The sequence below is a fragment of the Oncorhynchus tshawytscha genome, linkage group LG30 (genome assembly GCF_018296145.1).
Source record: "Oncorhynchus tshawytscha isolate Ot180627B linkage group LG30, Otsh_v2.0, whole genome shotgun sequence".
Taxonomy (NCBI): Eukaryota; Metazoa; Chordata; class Actinopteri; order Salmoniformes; family Salmonidae; genus Oncorhynchus; species Oncorhynchus tshawytscha.
The window spans coordinates 4,113,062-4,140,835 of record NC_056458.1 but is presented as its reverse complement, the minus strand read 5'-3'; the positions used below and the strand labels follow the sequence as shown (position 1 = coordinate 4,140,835).

The window sequence follows — 27,774 nt, the reverse complement described above, 5'->3', positions numbered from 1 at the left end:
TAATTCCTTTTACAAAGTAATTAAAAATACAACAATATTACCCCACTAGGGGTAAATGGTGACATGTGTGTGGACACCTGCTCGTCAAACTTCTCATTCCAAAATCATGGGCTGATATAAGCCTCCACTCTTCTGAAAAGGCTTTCCACTAGATGTTGGAACATTGCTGCTGGGACTTGCTTCTATTCAGCCACAAGAGTATTCATAAGGTCGGGCATTGTTGTGCGATTAGGCCTGGCTCGCAGTCGGCGTTCCAATTCATCCCAAAGTTGATCGATGAGGTTGGCGTCTGTGCAGGCCTGTCAAGTTCTTCCACACCGAGCTCGAGAAACCATTTCTTTATGGACCTCGCTTTGTGCACAGGGGCATTGTCCTGCTGAAACAGGAAAGGGCCTTCCCCAAACTGTTACCACAAAGTTGGAAGCACAGAATTGTCTAAAATGTAATTGTATGCTGTAGTGTTAAGATTTCCCTTCCCTGGAACCCAGGGGCCTAGCCCGAACCATGAAAAACATGCAATATATTGGCATAAATAAGATGTTAATTCTAGAGCTTGTTGAATTTTTACTCGGGAAAACAGCAAACTATGATACCACTGTGAAGTCCCGACATAAGGACATAAGAGCTCAAAATAGAGCACTTGCAATCAGAACTCCAGGCATGTAATTTCTACTTGACATGCAGAGAGATTCATTATAACAGAGCACAATAGGCACCAAAGTGATTTGTCTGTTTCGGATACAGTCCAACCTATGGGTGTGGTGTGTGCATCCATGCTGCTCTCTGGTGTGCGAGGGGACCAAGCTACCTAAATATTTTTCCACTGCAGTAACTGGGACAGGTACAGAGGTTAATCCCAAACAGCCCACAAAGTTTTATTGTGATTTCTGTAAAAGGGAAGGGCGTATGGTCAGGTGCTGTTGGAACATAGGCAGAGGAAATCCTCCTGCACATTTTTGACAGCCTGCCGGCCCTCAGAGTAGTACCAATTAGGGAAAGGGAGATACCTAGTCAGTTGTCCAACAATGTATTCAACTGAAATGTGTCACCGCATTTAACCCAACCCCTCTGAATCAGAGAGGTGCGGGGGGCTGCCTTAATCAACATCCACGTCTTCGATGCCCGGTGAACAGTGGGTTAACTGCTTTGCTCAGGGACAGAGCAACATATTTTTACCTTGTCAGCTCGGGGATTCGTTCCAGCATCATTTCGGTTACTGGCCCAATGCTCTGTTAGGTTTTGTAACTCTTGTCACAGAAGTAGTAATACGATGCAGAAATTTGGGGATTTGGGGTTTGGTAGACCATCTAGATTCTACTTTCAGCATAGGTTAGATTTGGAGCTTTCTCCTAAAACGTTGGATGCTGATTATTTGATGATGATGTGTTAATAATATCTTCCTTTGTAACTCAATCATTTCTATATCCATTTGTGATGGCTATAAAGGTTACTTTTGTGAATCTGCTTTATTTGATGTATACAGAGTGATAGACAAAATGTAATGGCTACTGTTAAGACCCAAAGAATAGTTTGTTTTAGTTTGTTTTCCTATGCGTTATGTGTGTGTGCTATGAAAAGTCATTGCTTTGTTTCTCACAAAATGGCCTTAGAAATTTCACCATTGGTATGCTAATGTTGGGTGCTATAAACTGAGATGCTAACACATTTCATTTTCAAATGTGACTCTAAATGTGAAACTAGGCGCGTGTCACTACTTCACAGGAGCGCCATTTGAACGTAAATGTTTTTTTGGCAGAAATGCCTTTTGGAACATGTGAACTTTCATGTGCCTTAAAAACAAACTTATATAACATCTGTAAATACGAATAAAATAGTTAAATTACGAGCCTAGTTGGTTTAGCCATGGCAAAATTCAGCAACCTTCCTGCTAGCCATGATTGGCTGAGATAATGAGTGGGCTGGAAATGCCCCCAGATGAGTCTGCCATGTAGCACGCTTCTGTGTATAATATGAGCTGGTCAATACGTATAGGTAATCCTTTGTAACACTGCTTTAAATATATATATATATAATGTAGTAGAACTGCATAAGTGTTGCTCTCCACTTTCTGGAGAACTGAGTTTTGAAGTCAGTGGAATTAGAGCATGATAGCTAAGGAGATGGAGAAAATTCTGCCGTTTGATTACAAATATGCAGACAGAGTTGAAAAGAGAACACATAGAAGGCTCCAGATTACATCTTCAAACTAAGGGCAACCATGGCATCCGTGACAGAGAGGGAGAAGTGTCCATACATGTAAACAGGTAAGAGAGTCTAGCTAGCTATTTTCAGATAGCATTTTCAGATATTACCCATTTCTAATTTTGTCAGAAATTCATTTTCATTTCAAGCTAATGTGTACTGTTAGCTAGCAAGCTTACGTTAGCTGGTTGTGGTAGAAAGATGTACATATAGGGAGAAACCTAATACCGTACCACAAGAGAAAGATACACTTAGAGTGCATTTGCCATTCTGGTAAAATGCATTGTCTATTGTATAGGACAGGAGGCCAGAGTAAGGCCATGAGAGCATAGGACAGCTGGACAAACCAAGGTCAGAGGGACATACAAAGGAGGGGGTCAGCCAAATGACCAACTGATGGACTATAGACATAGGACATATATTTTTAGGACATGAAGAGAAGAGACACATAGTCTACTAGTCCTAATAAGGACAGACATACCAAAGACCACACCAAGCTGAACTTAAGGGGCCCATAGGATAAGATGGGCATGTATTATTTTTGGGACATGAAGAGGTCCTGTCACCATTATAACTTGACTGAAAGCAGATATGGGCGTTGTTGGGCGTGAACAATCAGGATGCACAGATTGGGATATAATGGTGGCAGGTGGACTGAGGGAAATAACTTAATTTGCATGTGGGATGGACTGATATGTTGTATGTGTATAAATCAGAGCCAGTGCTCTGGAAAAGTGTGTGTTCCGCGGACCATTTAGGCTTCTGATATGTTTGTATTAAAAGCCTATATTGAATTCACAAGTTCTTGTAAGTGTTAAATTTTGTTACGATTCTCCACGACACTGGCTGGCTAGCTAACGTTACATGTTTGATCTGTGTAGTAATATGATTCATATCGCAGAGCCATTTGCATTGCTAGTTATAGCCTAATGTTAGCTAGCTAACATTGAATCTGGTTGGTTAGCTACCTGCAGATCCATGCAGGGTAGTAACGTTATGAGTTGGGATTATGGTTCATTGTTTAGCAAGCAGGCTACATGTCTAAACAAAAGACTTCTCTATGCAAGTAACTATTTCAATAGAATGTTTATGATGTCACTGTGACAAATGTTGATAGACATAGCTGGTAAATTCGCTCTGGCTATCTACTCTGATTTCAGAGTACTCTCGTCTGAGTGAGCCACAGTGCAGAATAACTGAAGAATTTACGAAGGCTAAACACCCGTTGAATTTGGCCGGTGTCTGTAAACGTTGGCAAAAAAAGCTTAATTAAATTGTTGCCAGCAGCACAGTTACAGTCACCAACACTCTGAATAACATAATAACAGCCTAACCAGCTCTGCTAGGGTGAGTGAAATGGTCAGTGTGAGCTGTTCTCTCATTTGTAGTTAGCAAGCCAACCAATGTTAGCCATTTAGCTTGGGTACTTGACTGCAGTTAGGTCAGATCGCTTGGATCAACCCTACTTTTCGGCCAGAGCGTTCAATGTGCTCCTCTGAATTTACTATCGGCAATCTGACTTTACAAAAGCCCAGAGCTCACACTGGCACTCCGGATTCAATTTACCGGTAGTATAAACCAGCCTTTAGTCTTAAAATCGTTGTTTTTTTAGTGAAGCCTTAGTTTTATTTAACTAGGCAAATCAGTTAAGAACAAATGCTTATTTTCAATGACAGCCTAGGAACAGTGGGTCAACTGCCTGTTCAGGGGCAGACCGACAGATTTGTACCTTGTCAGCTCGGGGATTTGAACTTGCAACCTTCCGGTTACTAGTCCAACGCTCTAACCACTAGGCTACCCTGCTGCCCCCTTAAAAGAGATGGGTGGGGCTAAAGCTTAAAAGGGTGTGATGCTGAATGGGTGTAGACAAAGAAGATCTCTCCAGTCGGTACCAAAACGTTCAAAGGCCATTTTCTCAAAAGTGAGGTTACAAGTTGATCAACTTTCAAAGCAGAATTACTTACCCATTGTTCCTCAACGGTAGTGTATGATATAACATTTTCTAGCTCTGAGTCTCTACTTTTATCCAATGTAAAGAAAACACTATTTCAAATTTTGCTACATAAGACCAAATCGAGCCAGTCGGTCACAAATTGTTTGTGAAACCAGTTGCTTGACAGTTGTCTTGATTTAACTTCAATAATTGTTCTTGATTATTTGAAAATTATGGTTCTATTGTTTATTTTCTCATTTTCAAGGTGAATCTAATTTCTCACAAAGGGCGGAGAATTTTAGTGTTTTAATTTAAAATACTGTATTTTATGATACAGTGATCTTTGATATATTTTATATTCATCTGACTGATTTGATAAAAATATATCTGCATTTTCTATTGACCAATCCAAACAGATAAAGACTATTTTATGTTAATTGTAATGTGGATTAATCTGTGATGTACCTTCATTTCTGTGTTTTGATCTTTCAAAGAATAACACTTTCTAGCTTGCTTGCAGGAAAGGTGTTACCTAACTACATTTACATGTCTAAAAAAGACAATTCTATCCGCCAAAAGGACACTCCTGAAGTGATGCTGCTAGGACCATGAACTGCTGGTCTGAAGATTGTCTAGTGACTGTCCGGTTTTGAACACTTCTGTCTGATGCAGAATGAGATGTGTTCAAGAGAGGATTATGTAGGGCAGCCCAGCCCCCGTAGTGGCTCTTCTTAACAACTGTAGGCAAGAATTTCCTCTGTGTTGTCTTAGGGGTGCCTCGTTATCTCTCCAACCCCTATTGTCTCATCTCTGAGAAGCAGAGGTTGCATCCTGTAGGTCTGATATCTGATTGGAGATTAATTTTGCAGTAATACTATTGGTCAACAAACTCCATTTTTGAATCCAAACAACTCAGATGCTTATAAAATATTTTAGATTCATTGTCTGTCTCTCTTATTTGTTCCTAACCATCTGTGGTGAATTTATCTCTCTCTCTCGGCAATGGCACAAGACATGGTTTCTTTGTTTATTTCTCCCTATCTCTCTGATCATGTCTAGAATAATGCCTTGTAATGCTTGTTAATGCTTTGTGACTTAATCTTATGCTTTGTATAATGTTATCATCCCTTTTACAAAGTAATTAAATACATTTATTGACCTTTCTGTTACTGCAACTCAGCCATTGTCTCTTGCATATTGTTAAATAATCTTTATGGAGTCAGATACACCTTTTAATAGGACAATTGACAATTGTCTTATCATGAGTCACATGATGAAATCACCAACAAATTATCATGGTCCAAACACACCAAGACAGTCGTAAAAAGATTTGGCATGGTACCCCAGATCCTCAAAAAGTTGTACAGCTGCACCATCGAGAGCATCCTGACCGGTTGCATCACCGTCTGGTATGGCAACTGCTCAGCATCCAACCGTAAGGCGCTACAGAGGGTAGTGCATAAGCCCCAGTACATGACTGGGGCCAAGTTTCCTGCCATCCAGGACCTAAATTTCACCAGAGCGTCAAGTCTAGGTCCAAAAGGCTCTTTAAAACCTTTTTGGGATAGGGGGCAGCATTCTCACTTTTGGATGAATAGCGTGCCCAGAGTGAACTGCCTCCTACTCTGTCCCAGATGCTAACATATGCATATTATTATTGGTATTGGATAGAAAACACTCTGAAGTTTCTAAAACTGTTTGAATGATGTCTGTGAGTATAACATAACTCATATGGCAGGAGAAAACCTGAGAAAAATCCAACCAGGAAGTGGGACATTATTGATGTTTTATGTTAAAAAACATCCTAAAGATTGATTCCATATATCGTTTGACATGTTTTTAAAGGACTGTAACGGAACTTTTCGAGTTTTTGTCTGGACGAAGTGCCTGCGCCTCATGAAGATGGATTACTGGGCTGAACGCGCTAACAACAAGTGGCTATTTGGACATAAATTATGGACTTTATGGAACAAATCAGTCATTTATTGTCGAACTGGGATTCCTGGGAGTGCCTTCTGATCATCAAAGGTAATTTAATATTTATGGTGTTATTTCTAACTTTGTTGACTCCAAAATGACGGATATTCCTCTGGCTGTTTTGGGTTCTGAGCGCCATTCTTAGATTATGCTTTTTCCGTAAAGTTTTTAAAAAATCTGACACAGCGGTTGCATTAAGGAGAAGTCTAACTTTAATTCTGTGAATAACAGTTGTATCTTTTATCAATGTTTATTATAAGTATTTCTGCAAAATCACTGGATGTTTTGTTATCAAAACATTACTGTACGTAACGCGCCAATGTAAACTGAGATTTTTGGATATAAATATGCACATTATCGAACAAAACATACATGTATTCTGTAACATAATGTCCTATGAGTGTCATATGGTGAAGATCATCAAAGGTTAGTGATGAATTTTATTTATATTTCTGCTTTTTGTGACTCCTATCTTTGGCTGGAAAAATGGCTGTGTTTTTTTTGGACTTGGCTATGACCTAACATAATCATATGTTGTGCTTTCGCTGTAAAGCATTTTTGAAATCGGACATGATGGGTAGATTAACAAGATGTTTATCTTTCATTTGCTGCATTTGATTTGTTAATCTGTGAAAGGTACATATTTCAATTATTTTTTTGAATTTCTCCTTTTCAGCGGAATGTTGTCGAGCTGCCCTAGAAAGGTTTTAACAGCCATAAGCCTGCTGAACAATTAATCAAATGGCCACCCAGATTATTTACATTGACCCCCCTTTGTTTTTACACTGCTGCTACTTGCTGTTGATTATCTATCCATAGTTACTTTACCCCTACCTAAATTACCTCGACTAACCTGTACCCCCGCACATTGGCTCAGTACCGGTACACCCTGTATATAGCCTCGGTATTGTTATCTTACTGTGTTACTTTTTATTTTATTTTATTACTTTAGTATATTTAGTAAATATTTTCTTAACTCTATTTCTTGAACTGTATTGTTGGTTAAGGGCTTGTAAGTAAGCATTTCACGGTAAGGTCTACAGCTGTTGTATTCGGCGCATGTGACAACATTTTATTTGATGTGAGGTATTTATAATATTATATATCAAATATTATCCCACTACAGTATATTAAATCAAACTCACCAATTCCTTTTTCACTTCCATGCTCTCTTTCATCTTCAGATTGGCAGCCACCTAATATAAGAGAGACATAACATGAGAAAATGAACCCTAGAAGGGTCAGGTCCATGCCAACCACCTTATCCAACAACATTATCTATTCATCTAACAGTGACCTCACCATCATGGTCTCCATGGAAGTAATAAGGAAACTTCACCATCATGGCCTCCCGCGTGGTGTGGCATGGCAGCAGCATGTTTAACTGTGATCTCATCATCATAGCCTACATATGTGAGGTGACATCACCATCATGGCCTACATGTCTAACAGAAGGGTGAGCTCACCATCATGACCTCCTGTGTGGCGAGATGTGGCAGCAGCATAACTAACTATGACCTCACCATCATCTCTGTGGTGATCTCACCATCAACATATCTAACAAGCAAGGTGACCTCACCATCATGGCCTCCCGCGTGGTGAGGTTTGGCAGCAGCATGTCGTCCTGCATGATGTAACAAGACATCTTCCTGAAGCTACGCAAATCCCTCGGCCGCCCGTTCACCAGGATCTGACCCTTCATCCCCGTCTCTCTGTTGCACAAACATAGAAACAGACAGTAAATGAGTGACACTTGCATCTGATCTGAGTGATCAGAGACTGTTTTATTCAATATGGTCTTCCTGCATCTTGGCCACTTTCTCAGATCAGAGAAAGTCCATGGTTTCCTATCTCAGTACAGTAGTGTAGGACTGCTATGTAACAGTTCCCCCCCACCTGTTCTCACCTGGACCAAGCCCCTTCTGACCCGTCTCACCTGTACCCAGCCAGGATGTTCATCAGAGTGGACTTGCCAGCCCCTGACGGCCCCATGATGCCGATGAGCTCCCTGCTACAGAACCTTCCTGACAGACACTTTAACAGGGCCTTGTAACCTGGGACGGGAAACACAACAGTCAGTAAACAACAACAACAGGCTCCAAACACTTGAGCAGGGCTTTGCAACCTGAGGGAAAAGAAACAAAGCAACACTCTCACAATCCATACCGACTCTACACCGCATGTCTTGGATGATCCACACATTCGCATTCTGTCAGGATTGGAAACTCACAGGATAAAGCTTGTTTAAAACTATCCTTCTCATGTGTATCTGTGTTGAGGGATCGAAGTTCTACCATGAGTGTGTTAAGCATCAATCAGAGTCCAAATTGTGTACGCCTATGCAAGTCAATGTTCTAGAATGTTGGACCGTTGGCTTTCATACTTTCGAATTCTCAGCGTCGCTCAACCTATTTCTTAAACTGTCATCACATTCAAATGAATAGAAGATGCATACACGGAACCGCGTTGGTTGGGAAAGTTAGGAAGGCGCGTGTTCGGGCTGTGCATCCCAAACTCTCCCGTCTCAGCGTTCTGTGGACTGTGATTTATGCTTTAGAAACGTTCATACACACCCGAGGGCATGGGGTTTAATAAAAGAGAGGTGATCAGATGGTAAACAAGTGAAAGGTTGAGAGGGAGGGATGGAAACAGTGAAATGGAAAAGGGATAAGGGGATAGAAAAGGAGGGGAGGGAGACAGAGGGTGATTAAACCAATAAGGAGAGGTATGGGAGGAGACATCAGGATTAAGACTGGAACAGACAGGGAGATTGAAAGGGGGGATAGAGAGATGGATCGATGAAGAGCGAGGAATATTACATCCCCAGAGCTTTGGCCAACGGTGCCACAGAGTGCATTAAAGCAGGTATATGGCTGTCTGTCAGTTTCACTGCCTATACTGTTCTGGAACTCTCTCACTAGCAACATACATTGAGAGAGCATTACATTAATTCAGAGAGCAACAGTAGTACACAAGGTATGTCTGTCATCAGTCTATACAACATTGTAGAGCCCTCTCACACTGAGCATCTATAACAAAAACACAACAAAATACAATATACAGAGTGCTTGTTCACATATCATTGGTCACAGTTACAGGCTTTGGTTTTTCCATTTATATTTAGAGGTTGGACGTTAGCACATGGGGCACACAGATTGGTTTCACCTCGTTAGTCAGTATGTGTTACACCGGCGCTCATTTGTCATCTCATTAGTGGGAAGGTGTTTTACCTGTGCTGTCCCAGGGCTCCTGTTGTCTTGAGAGATGTGGAGGTTTAACACCTTTTAGTTTGCTCTCCCTAATTGATTTCTAGACAGACAATCCTTTGTCTGATCTTCCCTGTTTCTGTTTTGCTCCACTTTTTGGTTTGCTTCCTGTTTTAAGTTTGGTGTGTTTTTTTTTGTTTTTTTTTGTCTCTTCTTGGTCAAATTTAGTGGGCGCTAATGGTGGGTGTCTTTCTGGTCCCAGTTGTTGTTGCTAGTCAACTTTCAGTGGACACCCCTGTGAGTGTCTTTTAGAACCCCTCCTAAAACCCCACCTGTTCTGTTTTGGTTGTTTTCAGTGACTCTGTTAGTTCCCCTTTCTGTTTGAGCGACAATTTGTTTTTTTCTTGCTGGGGAAGAGTTACATATCAGCACAATACATTGGCATATATGCAATATGCATTCCTTGCTCTGATGGAAAAGTAGTGATCAGACCCTGACCCAAATAGCTTAAAAGAACACCTGCTCTTTCCATGACAGACTGACCAAATGAATCTAGGCGAAAGCTATGATCGCCTTTTATTGTCGTTTATTAAATATACAGTGCCTTGCAAAAGTATTCATCCCCCTTGGCGTTTTTCCAATTTTGTTGCATTACAACCTGTAATTTAAATAGATTTTTATTTGAATTCCATGTAATGAACATACACAAAATAGTCCAAATTTGTGAAGTGAACAAAAAAAAAAAAACTTGTTTCACAAAGTACAAAAAAAAACACCAACTGAAAAGTGGTGCATGCATATGTATTCACCCCCTTTGCTATGAAGCCCCTAAATAAGATCTGGCGCAACCAATTACCTTCAGAAGTCACATACTTAAAAAGTCCACCGGTGTGCAATCTAAGTGTCACATCATCTGTCACATGATCTCAGTATATATACACCTGTTCTGAAAGGCCCCAGAGTCTACAACACCACTAAGCAAGGGGCACCACCAAGCAACCACCACCATGAAGACAAGGAGCTCTACAAAAAGATCAGGGACAAAGTTGTGGAGAAGCAGAAATGTTTTGGTACCCTTCCCCAGATCTGTGCCTCGACACAATTCCTTCGACCTCATGGCTTGGTTTTTGCTCTGACATGCACTATCAACTGTGGGACCTTATATAGACAGGTGTGTGCCTTTCCAAATCATGTTCAATCAATTGAATTTACCACAGGTGGACTCCAATCAAGTTGCAGAAACATCACAAGGATGATATGCACCTGAGCTCAAACAGGATGCACCTGAGCTCAATTTGTAGTCCCATAGCAAAGGGTCTGAATACTGTAAATAAGGTGTAAATAATGTATTTCTGTTTTTTATTTTTTATAAATGTGGTAACATTTATAAAAACCTGTTTTTTGCTTTTTCATTATGGAGTATTTTGTGTAGATTGACGAGGGGAAAAAATGCATTTAATTGTCACATCTTCTCCGGCACTCAGCGTCACCGGTCTCCTAACCACCGGTCCTGGCAACCCATCTTTACGCACACATGCGTCACACCTGGACTTCATTACTCCCTGATTTACTTACCCTTTATATAGCTCTCTTTTGTTATCAGTTTTGGTTAGGCAGTATTGGTTATGTTTTTTTGTCGGATGTTTGTCTTGTATCGTTCTATGTTCGTTAATATTAAGCTCACTAACTGCACCTGATTCCTGACTCCCTGCGTCAACATTACAGAATACTGCCTCACCAAATGGAAGCAGCAGTTTATGACGACATCTCCCAAATGGTCAGCGAACAGGGACACCTACATTGCCAACATCATGACCAGCTGGCACAACTGGAAGAGGTCCTGCACGTTCTTCAATGTCTCGACAATTCACTAGGGGCGTCACCTCAAACAAGCGGAGGACAAGTCGACCCAGTGAGACTGCACCCCAGCCCATCCAACAGTCCGCCCTGGTCAGCGATGCCCGTTTGTCCCTTCCCTCTATTCTACTCATCAGATGGGAGCCCCCAACACGGAGAGGTCCAAGGTTGCCACGGTTATTTTCCTGCTGACCGGACAGACATTGGAGTGGACTATGGCCATCTGGGAGAAAGGAGGAGCTGGGATCCTAAGAGGGGTTCATGGCTCTGTTCACAGGGGGTCTTCGACCATCCACTGGAGGGCAGAGAGGAGAGGGAGCGCCTATGCTAACTACAGCAGGATGACCACAGCGCAGTACGTGCTCACCTTTCGGACAGTGGCAGCATGCAGCGCATGGAATGAGCCAGCGCTCTGCACCCAATTCAGAAGAGGATTGCGTGATCGGTCCAGACGGAGTTGGCGGGCTAAGACGACAAACTAACCTTCTTCGTGAGCGTTGGCACCCCCATCGCCTCTCTCTCTCAGAGCCTGAACCCATGTAGGTAAGGGCCACACACCTCCCCGCGGCTGAGCAACGCCGTCAGAGACAGTTAGGGCTATGTCTTATTGTGGCCAGGAGGGGAACCAGCTTCTACGGTGTCCGGTACGTCTCAACCCGGAATCCACGAGAGCAGAGGGACGGCCCTGTGATTATCCGTCTCATGGGTTAAGCATGAGTACTCCATCACTTTGTGGCAAACCTTTTTTTGTAGCGATTTCACTAGCTGGCTGTCCCTCATCTATTGTTTCTTCAGCTCTAGTACATTCCCATGCAGCAGGGAATTTTATTGACCAGGCCCTTGCCTCCTACCTGCACATCACAAGGTCTCCTCTCCATTTCCAGTCCAAGCGTTGGACATGCGACCATTGGGACCCAACACTATTACGCACATCACAGCTTCACTCACCCTCACCGTGGGACCCAAGCACCAGGAAAGCCTTTCTTTCCTCATCACCTGCGCACCTGTGCACAACGCCATACTTCGCCTTCCGTGGATCCAACTCCATAATCCCACCCTCTCCTGGTCAGAGAGGAGGATTACCGCCTGGGGTCCAGGATGCCGGAGGAACTGCTTTTCTGCACCCTGTGGTTCAACGTCGGTGGAGGGCCCTGTGAATGTCTGCCAGCCCATCAATCAGCCCTCCTGTATCAATGGCCACGTGTTTTGGGACGTAGATGTGGACATCCGACAGGCTCTGGAGAGGGAACCCACTCCTGCCACCTGCCACCTGCCTTCCGCATCTACGCCCCCATTGGGGTAAGAGATCGGGTGCTGACCTTGGCACACATATCCCTCACCATTGGACACCCAGGTATCACCAGCACCACTCAATACCTTTCTAAGAAATACTGGTGGCCCACTTTGGCGCAGGACGATGCTGTGTCAACTCATGTCAACACATGTTCAGTGTGTACACAATTTAAATCTCCTTGGCACGCTTCAGTAGGTAAAGTCTTTCACCTTCCCTGGTCTCATCTTTCCATTAATTTTGTCACTGATCTCCCCTCCTCTGATGGGTTCATCATCATTTTGGTGGTTATGGACAGATTCTCAAAATCATGCCGTTTCATCCCTCTCTCTGGTCACCCTACCACTCTCTAGGTCGTCGAGGCACTGTTCCAGCAGGTCTTCCAGCACTATGGCCTTCCGGGGAATATCATCTTCAATCATGGCCCTCAATTCACATCCCATGAATGGAGTGCTTTCATGGAGAAGCTGGGGGTCACGGTCAGCCTCACTTCCGGGTACCGGTCTCAATCTATTGGGCAGGTGGAGCGGATTAACCAGGAGCTGGGGAGGTTCCTGATGATTCACTGCCAGGACCGGCAGTAGGAGTGGGCCCGATTCCTTCCTTGGAATGATACGCCCAGAATTCAACCCCTTGGGTTGTGCCGTGGCGGAGATCTTTGTGGGCTATACTCGGCCTTGTCTCAGGATGGTAAGTTGGTGGTTGAAGGTATCCCTCTAGTGGTGTGGGGGCTGTGCTTTGGCAAATTGGGTGGGGTTATTATATCCTTCCTGTTTGGCCCTGTCCGGGGGTGTCCTCGGATAGGTCCACAGTGTCTCCTGACCCCTCCTGTCTCAGCCTCCAGTATTTATGCTGCAGTAGTTTATGTGTCGGGGGGCTAGGGTCAGTTTGTTATATCTGGAGTACTTCTCCTGTCCTATTCGGTGTCCTGTGTGAATTTAAGTGTGCTCTCTCTAATTCTCTCTTTCTCTCTTTCTTGATCTCTCGGAGGACCTGAGCCCTAGGACCATGCCTCAGGACTACCTGACATGATGACTCCTTGCTGTCCTCAGGCCACCTGGCCGTGCTGCTGCTCCAGTTTCAACTGTTCTGCCTTATTATTATTTGACCATGCTCGTAATTTATGAACATTTGAACATCTTGGCCATGTTCTGTTACAATCTCCACCCGGCACAGCCAGGACTGGCCACCCCACATAGCCTGGTTCCTCTCTAGGTTTCTTCCTAGGTTCTGGCCTTTCTAGGGAGTTTTTCCTAGCCACCGTGCTTCTACACCTGCATTGCTTGCTGTTTGGGGTTTTAGGCTGGGTTTCTGTACAGCACTTTGAGATATCAGCTGATGTACGAAGGGCTATATAAATACATTTGATTTGATTTGAATTCATTGCAACATTCCTCCACCGGGCTGACTCCCATCCAGTGTGTTCTGGGTTATCAGCCAGCCCTGGCTCCGTGGACTCCGAGCCAGACCGAAGCTCCTGCGGTGGACGAGTGGTTATGGCATGCAGAAGAGGTATGGAACAACAAGCCCACGTGAGACAGCGTGCCGTCCCCCATCAGAAAGAGCAAGGGATCACCACCACAGTGAGGTTCCCGTGTTCCATCCTGGTGATCGCGTCTGGCTCTCCACCAAATAAAACACAATTTTATTGGCCAACTACACATGGTTATCAGATGTTAATGCGAGTGTAGCAAAATGCTGGTGCTTCTAGTTCCAACAGTGCAGTAATATCTAACAATTCCCAACAACTATCTAATACACACAAATCGAAAGTGGTGAGTGAGAATATGTACATATAAGTATATAGATGAGCGATGGTTGAGTGGCATAGGCAAGGTGCAGTAGATGGTATAAAATACAGTATATACAGTGGGGCAAAAAAGTATTTAGTCAGCCACCAATTGTGCAATTCTCCCACTTAAAAAGATGAGAGAGGCCTGTAATTTTCATCATAGGTACACTTCAACTATGACAGACAAAATTAGATTTTTTTTCTCCAGAAAATCACATTGTGGGATTTATTATGAATTTATTTGCAAATTATGGTGGAAAATAAGCATTTGGTCAAAAACAAAAGTTTATCTCAATACTTTGTTATATACCCTTTGTTGGCAATAACAGAGGTCAAACGTTTTCTGTAAGTCTTCACAAGGTTTTCACACACTGTTGCTGGTATTTTGGCCCATTCCTCCATGCAGATCTCCTCTAGAGCAGTGATGTTTTGGGGCTGTTGCTGGGCAACACGGACTTTCAACTCCCTCCAAAGATTTTCTATGGGGTTGAGATCTGGAGACTGGCTAGGCCACTCCAGGACCTTGAAATGCTTCTTACGAAGCCACTCCTTCGTTGCCCGGGTGGTGTGTTTGGGATCATTGTCATGCTGAAAGAACCAGCCACGTTTCATCTTCAATGCCCTTGCTGATGGAAGGAGGTTTTTGCTCAAAATCTCACGATACATGGCCCCATTCATTATTTACTTTACACGGATCAGTCTTCCTGGTCCCTTTGCAGAAAAACAGCCCCAAAGCATGATGCTTCCATGCTTCACAGTAGGTATAGTGTTCTTTGGGGTGCAACTCAGCATTCATTGTCCTCCAAACACGACGAGTTGAGTTTTTACCAAAAAGTTATATTTTGGTTTCATCTGACCATATGACATTCTCCCAATCTTCTTCTGGATCATCCAAATGCTCTCTAGCAAACTTCAGACGGGCCTGGATATGTACTGGCTTAAGCAGGGGGACACGTCTGGCACTGCAGGATTTGAGTCCCTGGCGGCGTAGTGTGTTACTGATGGTAGGCTTTGTTACTTTGGTCCCAGCTCTCTGCAGGTCATTCACTAGGTCCCCCCGTGTGGTTCTGGGATTTTTGCTCACCGTTCTTGTGATCATTTTGACCCCACGGGTGAGATCTTGCTTGGAGCCCCAGATCGAGGGAGATTATCAGCGGTCTTGATTATCTGATTATCAGTGGTCTTGTATGTCTTCCATTTCCTAATAATTGCTCCCACAGTTGATTTCTTCAAACCAAGCTGGTTACCTATTGCAGATTCACTCTTCCCAGCCTGGTGCAGGTCTACAATTTTGTTTCTGGTGTCCTTTGACAACTCTTTGGTCTTGGCCATAGTGGAGTTTGGAGTGTGACTGTTTGAGGTTGTGGACAGGTGTCTTTTATACTGATAACAAGTTCAAACAGGTGCCATTAATACAGGTATCGAGTGGAGGACAGAGGAGCCTCTTAAATAAGAAGTTACAGGTCTGTGAGAGCCAGAAATCTTGCTTGTTTGTAGGTGACCAAATACTTATTTTCCACCATAATTTGCAAATAAATTCATAAAAAATCCTACAATGTGATTTTCTGGATTTTTTTTCTCATTTTGTCTGTCATAGTTGAAGTGTACCAATGATGAAAATTACAGGCCTCTCTCATCTTTTTAAGTGGGAGAACTTGCACAATTGGTGGCTGACTAAGTACTTATTTGCCCCACTGCACATGTGATATGAGTAATGTAAGATATGTAGACATTATTAAAGTGGCATTATTTAGAGTGGCATTGTTTAAAGTGACTAATGATCCATGTATTAAAGAGCCCAGTGATTGGGTCTCCATGTGGGCAGCAGCCTCTCTGAGTTAGTGATTGCTGTTTAGCAGTTTGATGGCCTTGAGATAGAAGCTGTTTCTCTTTCTCTCAGTCCCAGCTTTGATGTACCTGTACTGACCTTGCCTTCTGGATGATAGCGGTGTGAACAGGCAGTAGCTCAGGTGTTTGTTGTCCAGGAACCTCCCGCTCCGCCTGTCATGTAAGAAGCGGGGCCGAGTCCCCGGGGCCTTTCAAGGTCCTCCGGAGGGTCAACGAGGTAATTTACAGATTACAACTCCCCACTAACTACCGGATCTTTTCATGTTTCCCTCCTTAAGCCAGTGGTTCCTGGTGTCCTGGCTGATGCCGTCCCCCACGACACCCCTCCGCCTCCCTTGGACATCAAGGGGAGCCCTGCCTCTGCTGTCAGATCACTCCTGGACTCCCGATGTCGTGGGAGGGGTGCTGAGTTCCGGTGGACGACAATTCTAGATCCCAACATCATCCGAGAATTCCACCTTCGCCGTCTACTCCTGCTCTCCCTCTCGACGTCGCCGGTCTACTAACCACCGGTCCTGGCCATCCATCTTTACGCACACCTGCGTCTCATCATCCGTCACACCTGGACTTCATTACTCCCTCATTACGTACCCTTTATAGAGCACTCTTTTGTTATCAGTTATCAGGCACTATTGGTTGTTTCCTGTCAGATGTTTCTCTTGTTTTCTATCGTTCTATGTTCGTTAATATTAAACTCACTAATTGCACCTGCTTCCTGACTCCCTGCATCAACGTTACATTAATCCATTTTAGAATAAGGCTGTAACAAAACGTGGAAAAAGTGAAGGGGTCTGAATACTTTCCAAGTGCACTGTATACAGCCAATACATACAGGTAGAAAAAGTGCAGTTCATAATCAACAATTAATCTGTACACTATACAGTAAACATCAGTACACTCTGTCAACTACAATATCAACTGAATACCAGCCTGCTGTCTTTTAATACAGTATTGTTGTAACGGCTCTCTTCTATCTTCTCCTCTGACGAAGAGGTAGAACAAGGATCGGACCAAAATGCAGCGTGATGATGATTCATGATATATTTTAATGAAGGAAAACCTATACATACAGAAACTACAAAACTAACGAAATGAAATAATGAAAACCGAAACAGCCCTATCTGGTGCAAACACAAAGACAGGAACAATCACCCACAAACACACAGTGAAACCCAGGCTACCCAAATATGGTTCCCAATCAGAGACAACGAGAATCACCTGACTCTGATTGAGAACCTCAGGCAGCCATAGACTATGCTAGACACCCCTACTCAGCCACAATCCCAATACCTACTAAAACCCCCAATACCACAACACAACACAAAATAACCCCATGTCACACCCTGGCCTGACCAAAATAAATATATAAACACAAAATACTAAGACCAGGGCGTGACAGAACCCCCAAGGTGCGGACTCCCGGCTGCACACTAAAACCCATAGGGGAGGGTCCGGGTGGGCGTCTGTCATGGTGGCGGCTCCGGCTCGGGACGTGGACCCCACTCCAACCAAGTCTTAGTCCCCCTGTAACGCGTCCTTTGATTGGCGACCCTCGCCGCCGACCTAGGCCTAATAACCCTCACCAAGGACCCCACTGGATTGAGGGGCAGCTCGGGACTGAGGTAGAAGCTCGGGACTGAGGGGAAGCTCGGGACTGAGGGGAAGCTCAGCACTGAGGGGAAGCTCAGCACTGAGGGGAAGCTCAGCACTGAGGGGAAGCTCAGCACTGAGGGGAAGCCCAGCACTGAGGGGAAGCCCAGCACTGAGAGGAAGCCCAGCACTGAGGGGAAGCTCAGGCAGGTAGTTGGCTTTGGCAGATCCTGGAAGAGTCTGGTTGACTGGCAGATCTGGAAGAGTCTGGCTGACTGGTGGATCTAGCTGCTCTGGCTGCTCCATGCAGACTGGCAGCTCTGGCTGCTCCAAGCAGACTGGCAGCTCTGGCTGCTCCATGCAGACTGGCACTCTGGCTGCTCTATGCAGACTGGCAGCTCTGGCTGCTCTATGCAGACTGGCAGCTCTGGCTGCTCTATGCAGACTGACAGCTCTGGCTGCTCTATGCAGACTGGCAGCTCCATGCAGACTGGGAGCTCCATGCAGACTGGCAGCTCTGGCTGCTCTATGCAGACTGGCAGCTCTGGCTGCTCTATGCAGACTGGCAGCTCTATGCAGACTGGAAGCTCTGGCTGCTCCATGCAACCTGGCAGCTCTGGCTGCTCCATGCAGACTGACAGCTCTGGCTGCTCCATGCAGACTGACAGCTCTGGCTGCTCCATGCAGACTGGCAGCTCTGGCTGCTCCATGCAGACTGGCAGCTCTGGCTGCTCCATGCAGACTGGCAGCTCTGGCTGCTCCATGCAGACTGACAGCTCTGGCTGCTCCATGCAGACTGACATCTCTGGCTGCTCCATGCAGACTGACATCTCAGGCTGCTCCATGCAGACTGACAGCTCAGGCTGCTCCATGCAGACTGGCAGCTCTGGCTGCTCCATGCAGACTGGCAGCTCTGGCTGCTCCACGCAGACTGGCAGCTCAGGCTGCGCTGAACAGGCAGGAGACTCCAGCAGCGCTGGAGAGAAGGAAGACTCTGGCTGCGCTAAACAGGCCGGAGACTCCGGCAGCGCAGGAGAGGAGAAAGGCTCCGACAGCGCTGAACAGGCGGGAGACTCCGGCAGCGCTGGAGAGGCGAGGCGCACTGTAGGCCTGATGCGTGGTGCTGGCACTGGTGGAACTGGATAGAGAACACGCACAGGAAGCCTGGTGCGGGGAGCTGCCACTGGAGGACTGGTGTGTAGAGGTGGCTCTGGATAGACCGGACCGTGCAGGCGCACTGGAGCTCTTGAGCACCAAGCCTGCCCAACCTTACCTGGCTCGATGCCCACTCTAGCCCGGCCAATACGAAGAGCTGGTATGAACCGCACCGGGCTATGCACCCGCACTGGAAACACAGTGCGCTCCATAGCATAACACGGTGCCTGCCCGGTCTCTCTAGCCCCCGGTAAGCACAGGGAGTTTGCGCAGGTCTCCTACCTGGCATAGCCATACTCCCTGTGAGCCCCCAAGAAATTTTGGGGCCGACTCTCAGGCTTCCATACGCGTCGCCGTGCTGCCTCCTCACACCAGCGCCTCTCCGCTTTCGCCACCTCCAGTTCTTCCTTGGGGCGGCGATATTCTCCAGGCTGAGCCCAGGGTCCTTTACCGTCCAGTTCCTCCTCCCATGTCCATTTCTCCAGGTGGTGCAACCTCTCCCACTGCAGCTGCTGCTGCTCCTGCTGCTGCAGTTGCCTGTTACCACGCCACTTGGTCCGGGTGTGGTGGGTGATTCTGTAACGGCTCTCTTCTATCTCCTCCTCTGACGAAGAGGTAGAACAAGGATCGGACCAAAATGCAGCGTGATGATGATTCATGATATATTTTAATGAAGGAAAACCTATACATACAGAAACTACAAAACTAACAAAATGAAATAATGAAAACCGAAACAGCCCTATCTGGTGCAAACACAAAGACAGGAACAATCACCCACAAACACACAGTGAAACCCAGGCTACCCAAATATGGTTCCCAATCAGAGACAACGAGAATCACCTGACTCTGATTGAGAACCTCAGGCAGCCATAGACTATGCTAGACACCCCTACTCAGCCACAATCCCAATACCTACTAAAACCCCCAATACCACAACACAACACAAAATAACCCCATGTCACACCCTGGCCTGACCAAAATAAATATATAAACACAAAATACTAAGACCAGGGCGTGACAATTGTATAGTATTGTATCCCAGTATTGTATGGAGAAGCTGTGTCTCTCATATAGAAGCTGAATAGGTTATTCAGTTCACAGAGATTATTTAGAGTCTGACTGTGACTGAAACCCTCTGGCAATATTACAGGTCACCTTCACCACATACATACACACACACACTTCTTCATCCCCAGCACATTCCTCCTGTTGTCTAATGGCTGCCATTCCCATCCTCACCCCTCCTCCCCCGCCCCTGCAGTGTATTACATCCATTGGATACACCACAGACAGACAGGGGAGCAGCCCCCTGTCAGAGAAATAGCTCTTCCTCTGCGTGTAGCGCATACTAATGATCTAGCCTACTGCTGCGGGTGGAGTGTCTAACCCTGTGTTGCTGATGTCGCATACTGATGTGGTTATTCACCCTCACATTGTCTGCTGTGTCATAGAAAGAGGTGAGATGACTTTCTTCCATATTGTTTATGTCACATACAGTAAGACTCTTGCCCATTCACGCAGCGAGACACAGAGACACGAGACACATGCACAAACACAGACACATGCGTGGGCACAGACGCACATACGCACCCACACACCCTTCTTCCACATCCCTTACACTGCTCTCATGTGGCTATGGGCTCAGGGTAGTCTGGAACTTTCAGTCTCTCTGTGGTACAGCACAGGAGATCATAGTGCATCACACAGTCTTCAGTCCAAGCAAGCCTGATTTCAAATGTGTCCATATACTGTAAACAGGATTATTAGGGAAGTCGTTCTCGTTGCAAAGCATTTAAATGTTTGAAACAAAACTATTATATTAATCTGACTAATAATAGTATTATTGTGTGCATGTAACCATACTCAATATGTCTAGATGATTTAGTGCCAGTAGTTACCTACAAGCTGAAATTCCACAGGCCTTGTGAATGAAGCAGAGCCGTTGTGGGACGTGAGGAGTGTAGAAATGACCAGGTGTGTGTATGCGTGTGTGGACCAGATAGCAGGAAATAACAGAAGGAAGAGCTCCAGACACCTGCGGGGGGGGGGCTGCATGACAGGACCCATTCTAGGCTCTCCTGTTCAGAACGCCATCCACCCCCTCTCCTCAGCTTCAAATGACTCACACACACACACTCCGTGCCTGAACTGACGTTACGTCACCTGTAATCTTATTTATCCTCATCCTTCCTCCCAGGCATAAATGGGCATCACAGGGATGGCGACTATAAAAATGAATGAGAAGGGGTGGCTGCCATGCCCCACCTGACCCTCACATCTCTGGGTCTTTACTCCACGCGAGAGCTGACCAATCAAAGCAATGGTGCTCTCACTGATTGACTCTACATATGCATCCTGTTCCACTTCATGTGAACCACAAAAATCCTCAGATATTATGGCTCCTTTTCAGCCTTCATGTTCCGAGTTCTCTCTCAGCTGAATCTCAGAAGTCATCTGTTATTACAGCTCCCTCTTCACCTCTTCATTCTCTCTGAGAATCACACAGACTCCTGAGATATTACGGTCCTCTCCCTGGGCCCCTCTCCACAGCCTCCTTCCACCCTTCTGCTGAGATCTTCATAATAACTATTGGGTGCAAAAGCATATCCTGCAGCACAATGCTCTGCTCCACACCATCACATTATTGCTCATTCTCATTCTCTCTCTGCTCATTTTGATGAAGGAAAAATGTTTAGGTGGCTCAAAAAGGAAGAACAAAAAATATTGCTCAGTCTAATGACTAAGCCTATTAGAATATAATGACATTTGAACCAAATGAAAAGTAACAGGTAGTAGAGCCTTCTAGGGATGCAGTGAGTCTGTGAGAGAGATACGAGGCAGTGAAGGGTTAAATAGGGCTAATGCCAGGAAGGTTTCAGTCAGTCAGACTCAAAATAGTCTCTGTGTGAACTGAATAACGTACAGTATTCAGCTTTTATATGAGAGACTCAGCTTCTCCATACAATACTGTACAATCCTATATTAAAAACCACTAGTAGAACCAGTTGGCTGGCCTTCAGTTGCTTTTGTAGTTGATGGCATGTACTGATGTGTATAGTGTAAAACATTTACAGATGAATCATTGATCGCTCATGAAGTGCACTTTTTCAACCTGTATGTATTGCCTGTATATATCCTTGTCTATGCTTGATTGTGTTTTGATTATGTATGCACACCCTCTTGTATTTCCCCACAGGGACAACACAGTCATTATCTTATCTTAGGCATCCACCTATGCATATCTATATCTATGCATATCTATGTTACTGAAGGGGTAAATAGTCTCTCAATGAACTGAATAACCTATGCAGTCTCCATGGGAGACAGACACCACTTCTTCATACAATACTGGGATAGGCTACAATACATGTAGCTACACATATAAATAAGGGCACAGACAACAGACATACCTTTACATGTGTATATGGATAACAGGGAAAGGCTAGGAGAGGTTAGCTACATGCAGAGTTGAACAACAAAACAGTGGGTAAAAACCACTGATTGAATGGAGAATGCTGATGTAACAACGTTTCAATTCAATGCATGAACAAAGGGGTTAGTTATCGATCAGACCAGCCTTCAGTCAGGAATCTCTCTCTCTACCCCATTTCCCATTTGGACCCAGACACACAGGCGCATACGCACACATGCTCATTCGAATGTGCACATGCAGGCTCTATACATACGTACGCACACACACGCATACACACACTGTCTCCCAGTCTGACCATGTGATTCCATTACTGTCTGCCCCTTTTGTCTGTACTATCATTACTACTAGACATGAAGGTACTGGACCACTTCCACCACACTGTCCCTAATGGACATCAATAACATAAAACCAACAACAGCAGTGATGGAATGTGAATCTGACTTACTGCAACACCATGCTTCATGTTCAATGATTGTGGTTGTGTTATCTACGAGTGGAATGCACAGAGCCCCTCTACAAACACAGTGGAATACACATCTACCCAACACCCATAATGGACATCAATAGAACATGAGATAAACAACAGTAGAAAGATAGGATGTATGACAAAATCAGACATACTGTATTATTATGCGCCAGGTAGCCTATAAATGAAGAACCTGTAGAGGACACAAAGACATGGTGTAGGGGTTTGGTCTAAGGAGGACGTTGTCCTGACAGAGAAGTATGGCCAACCAGAACCATTGTGTGTCATTCTGGAGACTCCAAGGCTCCGAAGTTGCTCATTAATCAGGCTGGTGGGTTTAAATGCCATTAATATTTAATGAGCAGATCAATCATATATTGGGCCTGTCTGTCTGCCTGGTGTAGCCCATAACCTGGGTGTATCATACATCGTGAGATGGGTTGGAGGGGGGGGCTGCTAGTGTAAATTATTTATTGTGTCTAAACTCTGCTGAACACAGCACAAATATACAGCAGCCATACAGCCTGGTAGGACAGACGCGCGTGTGTGTGTGTGTGTGTGTGTGTGTGTGTGTGTGTGTGTGTGTGTGTGTGTGTGTGTGTGTGTGTGTGTGTGTGTGTGTGTGTGTGTGTGTGTGTGTGTGTGTGTGTGTGTGTGTGTGTGTGTGTATTGCATACAGATCATTGGTCCTTCGAGCTGGACACTCCAGACACACAGAGAGAATAAGAAGAGTTCAAGGAGTAAGAAAATCTACCAAGATAGCTTTGGTAAGGTGTTATAATTCACTGTATCACAATTCCAGAGGGTCAGAAGTTTACATACACTAAGTTGACTGTGCCTTTAAACAGCTTGGAAAATTCCAGAAAATGATGTCATGGCTTTAGAAGCTTCTGATATTCTAATTGACATAATTTCAGTCAATTGAAGGTGTACCTGTGGATGCATTTCAAGGCCTACCTTCAAACTCAGTGCCTCTTTGCTTGACATCATGGGGAAATCAAAAGAAATCAGCAAAGACCTCAGAAAAAAATTGTAGACCTCCACAAGTCTGGTTCATCCTTGGGAGTAATTTCCAAACGCCTGAAGGTACCACGTTCATCTGTACAAACAGTACGCAAGTATAAGCACCATGGGACCATGCAGCCGTCATACCGCTCAGGGAAGGAGACACATTCTGTCCCTAGAGATGAACGTACTTTGTTGTGAAAAGTGCAAATCAATCCCAGAACAAAAGCTAAGGACCTTGTGAAGATGCTGGAGGAAACAGGTACAAAGGTATCTATATCCACAGTAAAACAAGTCCTATATCGACATAACCTGAAAGGCCGCTCAGCAAGGAAGAAGCCACTGCTCCAAAACTGCCATAAAAAAGCCAGACTAAGGTTTGCAACTGCACATGGGGACAAAGACCGTACTTTTTGGAGAAATGTCCTCTGGTCTGATGAAACAAAAATAGAAATGTTTGGCCATAATGACCATCGTTATGTTTGGGGGGAAAAGGGGGAGGCTTACATGCCGAAGAACACCATCCCAACCGTGAAGCATGGGGGTGGCAGCATCATGTTGTGGGGGTGCTTTGCTGCAGGAGGGGCTGGTGCACAAAATAGATGGTATCATGAGACAGGAAAATTCTGTGGATATATTGAAGCAACATCTCAAGACATCAGTCAGGAAGTTAAAGCTTGGTCACAAATGGGTCTTCCAGATGGACAATGACCCCAAGCATACTTCCAAAGTTGTGGCAAAATGGCTTAAGGACAACAAAGTCAAGGTATTGGAGTGGCCATCACAAAGACCTGACCTCAATCCCAAAGAACATTTGTGGGCAGAACTGAAAAGGTGTGTGCGAGCAAGGAGGTCTACAAACCTGACTCAAGTACACCAGCTCTGTCAGGAGGAATGAGCCAAAATTCACCCAATTTATTGTGGGAAGCTTGTGGAAGGCTACACCGAAACGTTTGACCCACATTAAGCTATTTAAAGGTAATGCTACCAAATACTAATTGAGTGTATGTAAACTTTTGACCCACTGGGAATGTGATGAAAGCTGAAATAAAAAATTCTCTCTACTATTATTCTGACATTCTTAAAATAAAGTGGTGATCCTAACAGACATAAAATGGATTTTTCACTAGGATTAAATGTCAGTAATTGTGAAAAACTGAGTTTAAATGTATTAAGCTAAAGTGTATGTAATCTTTAGACTTTTAGACTTTAGACTTCAACTGTAGAAACATAAATTAATCTATATGATATATACAGCCATCACCAAATAAAGATTCTCATTACTTGGCCATCATGCTCTGTGATGTTATCAGGGTCATGTCCATTAGGGATCAAATGAAAGAAAACTGACTGAAACAGGGAGGGACAATCTAAACTTGTCCAATAAGAGTCTGGAAGACATTTTGCTACAGTGCGCCCTAACAAATATGACCCTGTTGTATTGTTTTTGTAAGGGTGGTGTATGGGTGGATGTATAGCTCAGCTACCTATCTATCTTTAGTATGTGTGGTGTAGGGGTGGTGCATAATGTCTGGGTGGTGTGTGGGCTGCAGTACCTCTCCTCCTCCAGCAGGGGCCCTCTCTGATGGTGTACGACAGCTCAGTGAACTCTATGTCCACAGCAGAGCGCCGAGGCAGGTGGGAGAACCGCTGGGCCTCCGTAATGTGGTTCTCCACTTTCTTTAGGTGGGTGAGCAGCGGGGCCTCCGTGGGCACACCCACACCCCCAGGGAGTTTGGTCTCCTCCATGGGGATGCTGACAGAGACAGACGTCTCTAACGTCCTCTCAGCCATACTAACAGACTGGAAAAGAGGGGGGAAACTGTCAGTTACTTTAATACTACAGATATCATGTAATTATTACACATGTTATTATTGTAATGAGTGTGTATATGAGATGAGATTCTACAAGTAGGTTACCCAGCAAACTGGGAACATTCCCAGAACATTGCCTAAAATTCTCATTAAGTTCTAGTTAGAGTTTTATCTAACATTAGGAAATATCCTTGGAATATTCTCCTAACATTCACTAAAATGTTGTGCACAACATCTGTAACAACCACCACAGAACATTCCCCAAAAGCTATTAGGTTTCCAGAAAATATAATAACAGTCATGTTTTCTCAGCAAACCAAAATTGGTTCTGTGAAAGTTCCCAGAACATTTGTGAGGTTGCGGAAAATGTTCTCTTAAACCAAAAACTATCCAGTCATGCTGATGATTATACGTTTGTATAAAACATTCACCTCTTCTTGCAAGAACATTCCCAGAATGGAGATCCCAAAATATATGTTCCGAAAACACAAAAGACAGAAGAAATGTGTTCTAGGAATGTTCTTGCAACATCAGGTGACTATTTTTTATACTATAGAAGAAACAATGTAGAATCATCCACACAACTGGACAGTATTTGTGTTTTGGGAACATGCCTTTAAGGATGTCCCCACAATGTTCTCACCAGACTGTTCCAACAACCTAATGAAACATTCTGGTAACCTTTAAAGAACAGATTAAATGGGTTCTAGGAAAGTTCTTGCAACACCAGACAAATGTTCTATACAAATAGTCTATAGTCATAAGCATGACAGGACAGTATATGTGTTATGAGAACATTTGCTGCGACCTACCAAAAGTTCTGTGAACTTTCACAGAAACAATTTTGGTTTGCTGGATATTCTGTTAAATCCCAAAGCAAATGGGGCAGAATAGATCCATGTTATGTTATCATACCATGGGATATAAATAAACCCAATTCTCTGCCATTGGCTTGGAGGTTTGAGTATTGAAATGTAATGAAAGTGATAGATTATCAAGCAATTGAGTGAATGATGACGTAACAAACTGACATTGATTGACTGTCAAAAACAAACTCTGCCAGGCCTACTCCATAAGGACATGACCTGGACAATCAGTTTGTAATGTAGGGATGGTGTTGCTCTATATAAAGCTGTGAACAGCGATGATGAGACAGTGGAAACAGTGTTGTAGTGATTGCAGACATGCTAGACAAGCTCTTAGAGGTCCGATGGTTTTGGCGGTGCTAATGTGATTAGGGCTACATACGTCCCAAATCACACCCTATTCCCTATATAGTGCACTACTTTTTTACCAGAGGCCTAATAGGGAATAGGGGTCCATTTGGGACACAGATTTGGTCTAGTTGTATAACGTTGTAAGAGGTTTTATTAGGTCTACAGCATAGACAGGCTGGATGTGGGGGATCTTATTCCCGGACGGTACGAGGAGTGGAGGATTTGGTTACAGACTAGCAGAGCCTTATAGTGCTGAAATGGCTCATTCACGAGAAACCTCCTGGCCTACATGGAGTATCCCCCCTCCCCCACTGCTCGAATCCTGACTCCCCACTCACTCTGGCCTGGGCAACGTGGAGGAGACACGTAGCACCACACAAGCCAATTAAGAGGAAATACACCAATATTTCACATTAGCTTTCACACACACACTTTATACTACCTGTACACCTACGCTTACCACACCACAAAAATAAAACTTTTCTGGGGTACAAAATCTGAGTCCTTCCTATCGAAGGTTGGTTGGAACACGACACCTGTCTGTTTTGTTCTGCTTCCCTTGTTTTGCAACTCGCATATCAAACCTGCTCTATTGATTCTAGCTCCTATGAATTATTCTAGGGGGGACTTGGTTTCCCTACTACAGCATGAAAGGCAGGCAGGCAGAGCAACACCAACACTATTTATAGGTTGCACATTGTCACAATATTTTTGTTCATGTTTTTTTGGAAGACTGACTCCCGACTGAACGTTCTACTCAAGCTGTCTGAAGCTCATAGCTAGGCAGTCATAATATACAGTACACTACAGTGCATTCGGAAAGTACTCAGACCCCTTGACTGTTTCCACAATTTATGTTACAGGCTTATTCTGAAATTGATTAAATCATGTTTTCCCCCTCATCAATCTACACACAATACCCCATAATGATGACTCAAAAAGAGGCTTTTTGAAATGTTTAAACTGCATTACTAATACAAATGGAAA

At 44.4% G+C, this 27,774-nt stretch overlaps 1 protein-coding gene across 1 annotated transcript in view; it reads right to left on the bottom strand.

The window, feature by feature from the left end:
• The window catches only part of abcg4a (ATP-binding cassette, sub-family G (WHITE), member 4a), a 44,350-nt gene that overhangs the window by 12,159 nt on the left and 4,417 nt on the right, over nucleotides 1-27,774 (bottom strand). The window contains exons 2-5 of the mRNA XM_024394813.2: nucleotides 25,312-25,558; nucleotides 8,049-8,166; nucleotides 7,692-7,824; nucleotides 7,258-7,308 (exon numbers count right to left, since the gene is read on the bottom strand). Of these exons, the coding sequence (XP_024250581.1) occupies nucleotides 7,258-7,308; nucleotides 7,692-7,824; nucleotides 8,049-8,166; nucleotides 25,312-25,558 (549 nt within the window). The remainder of the gene's footprint in view (nucleotides 1-7,257; nucleotides 7,309-7,691; nucleotides 7,825-8,048; nucleotides 8,167-25,311; nucleotides 25,559-27,774) is intronic.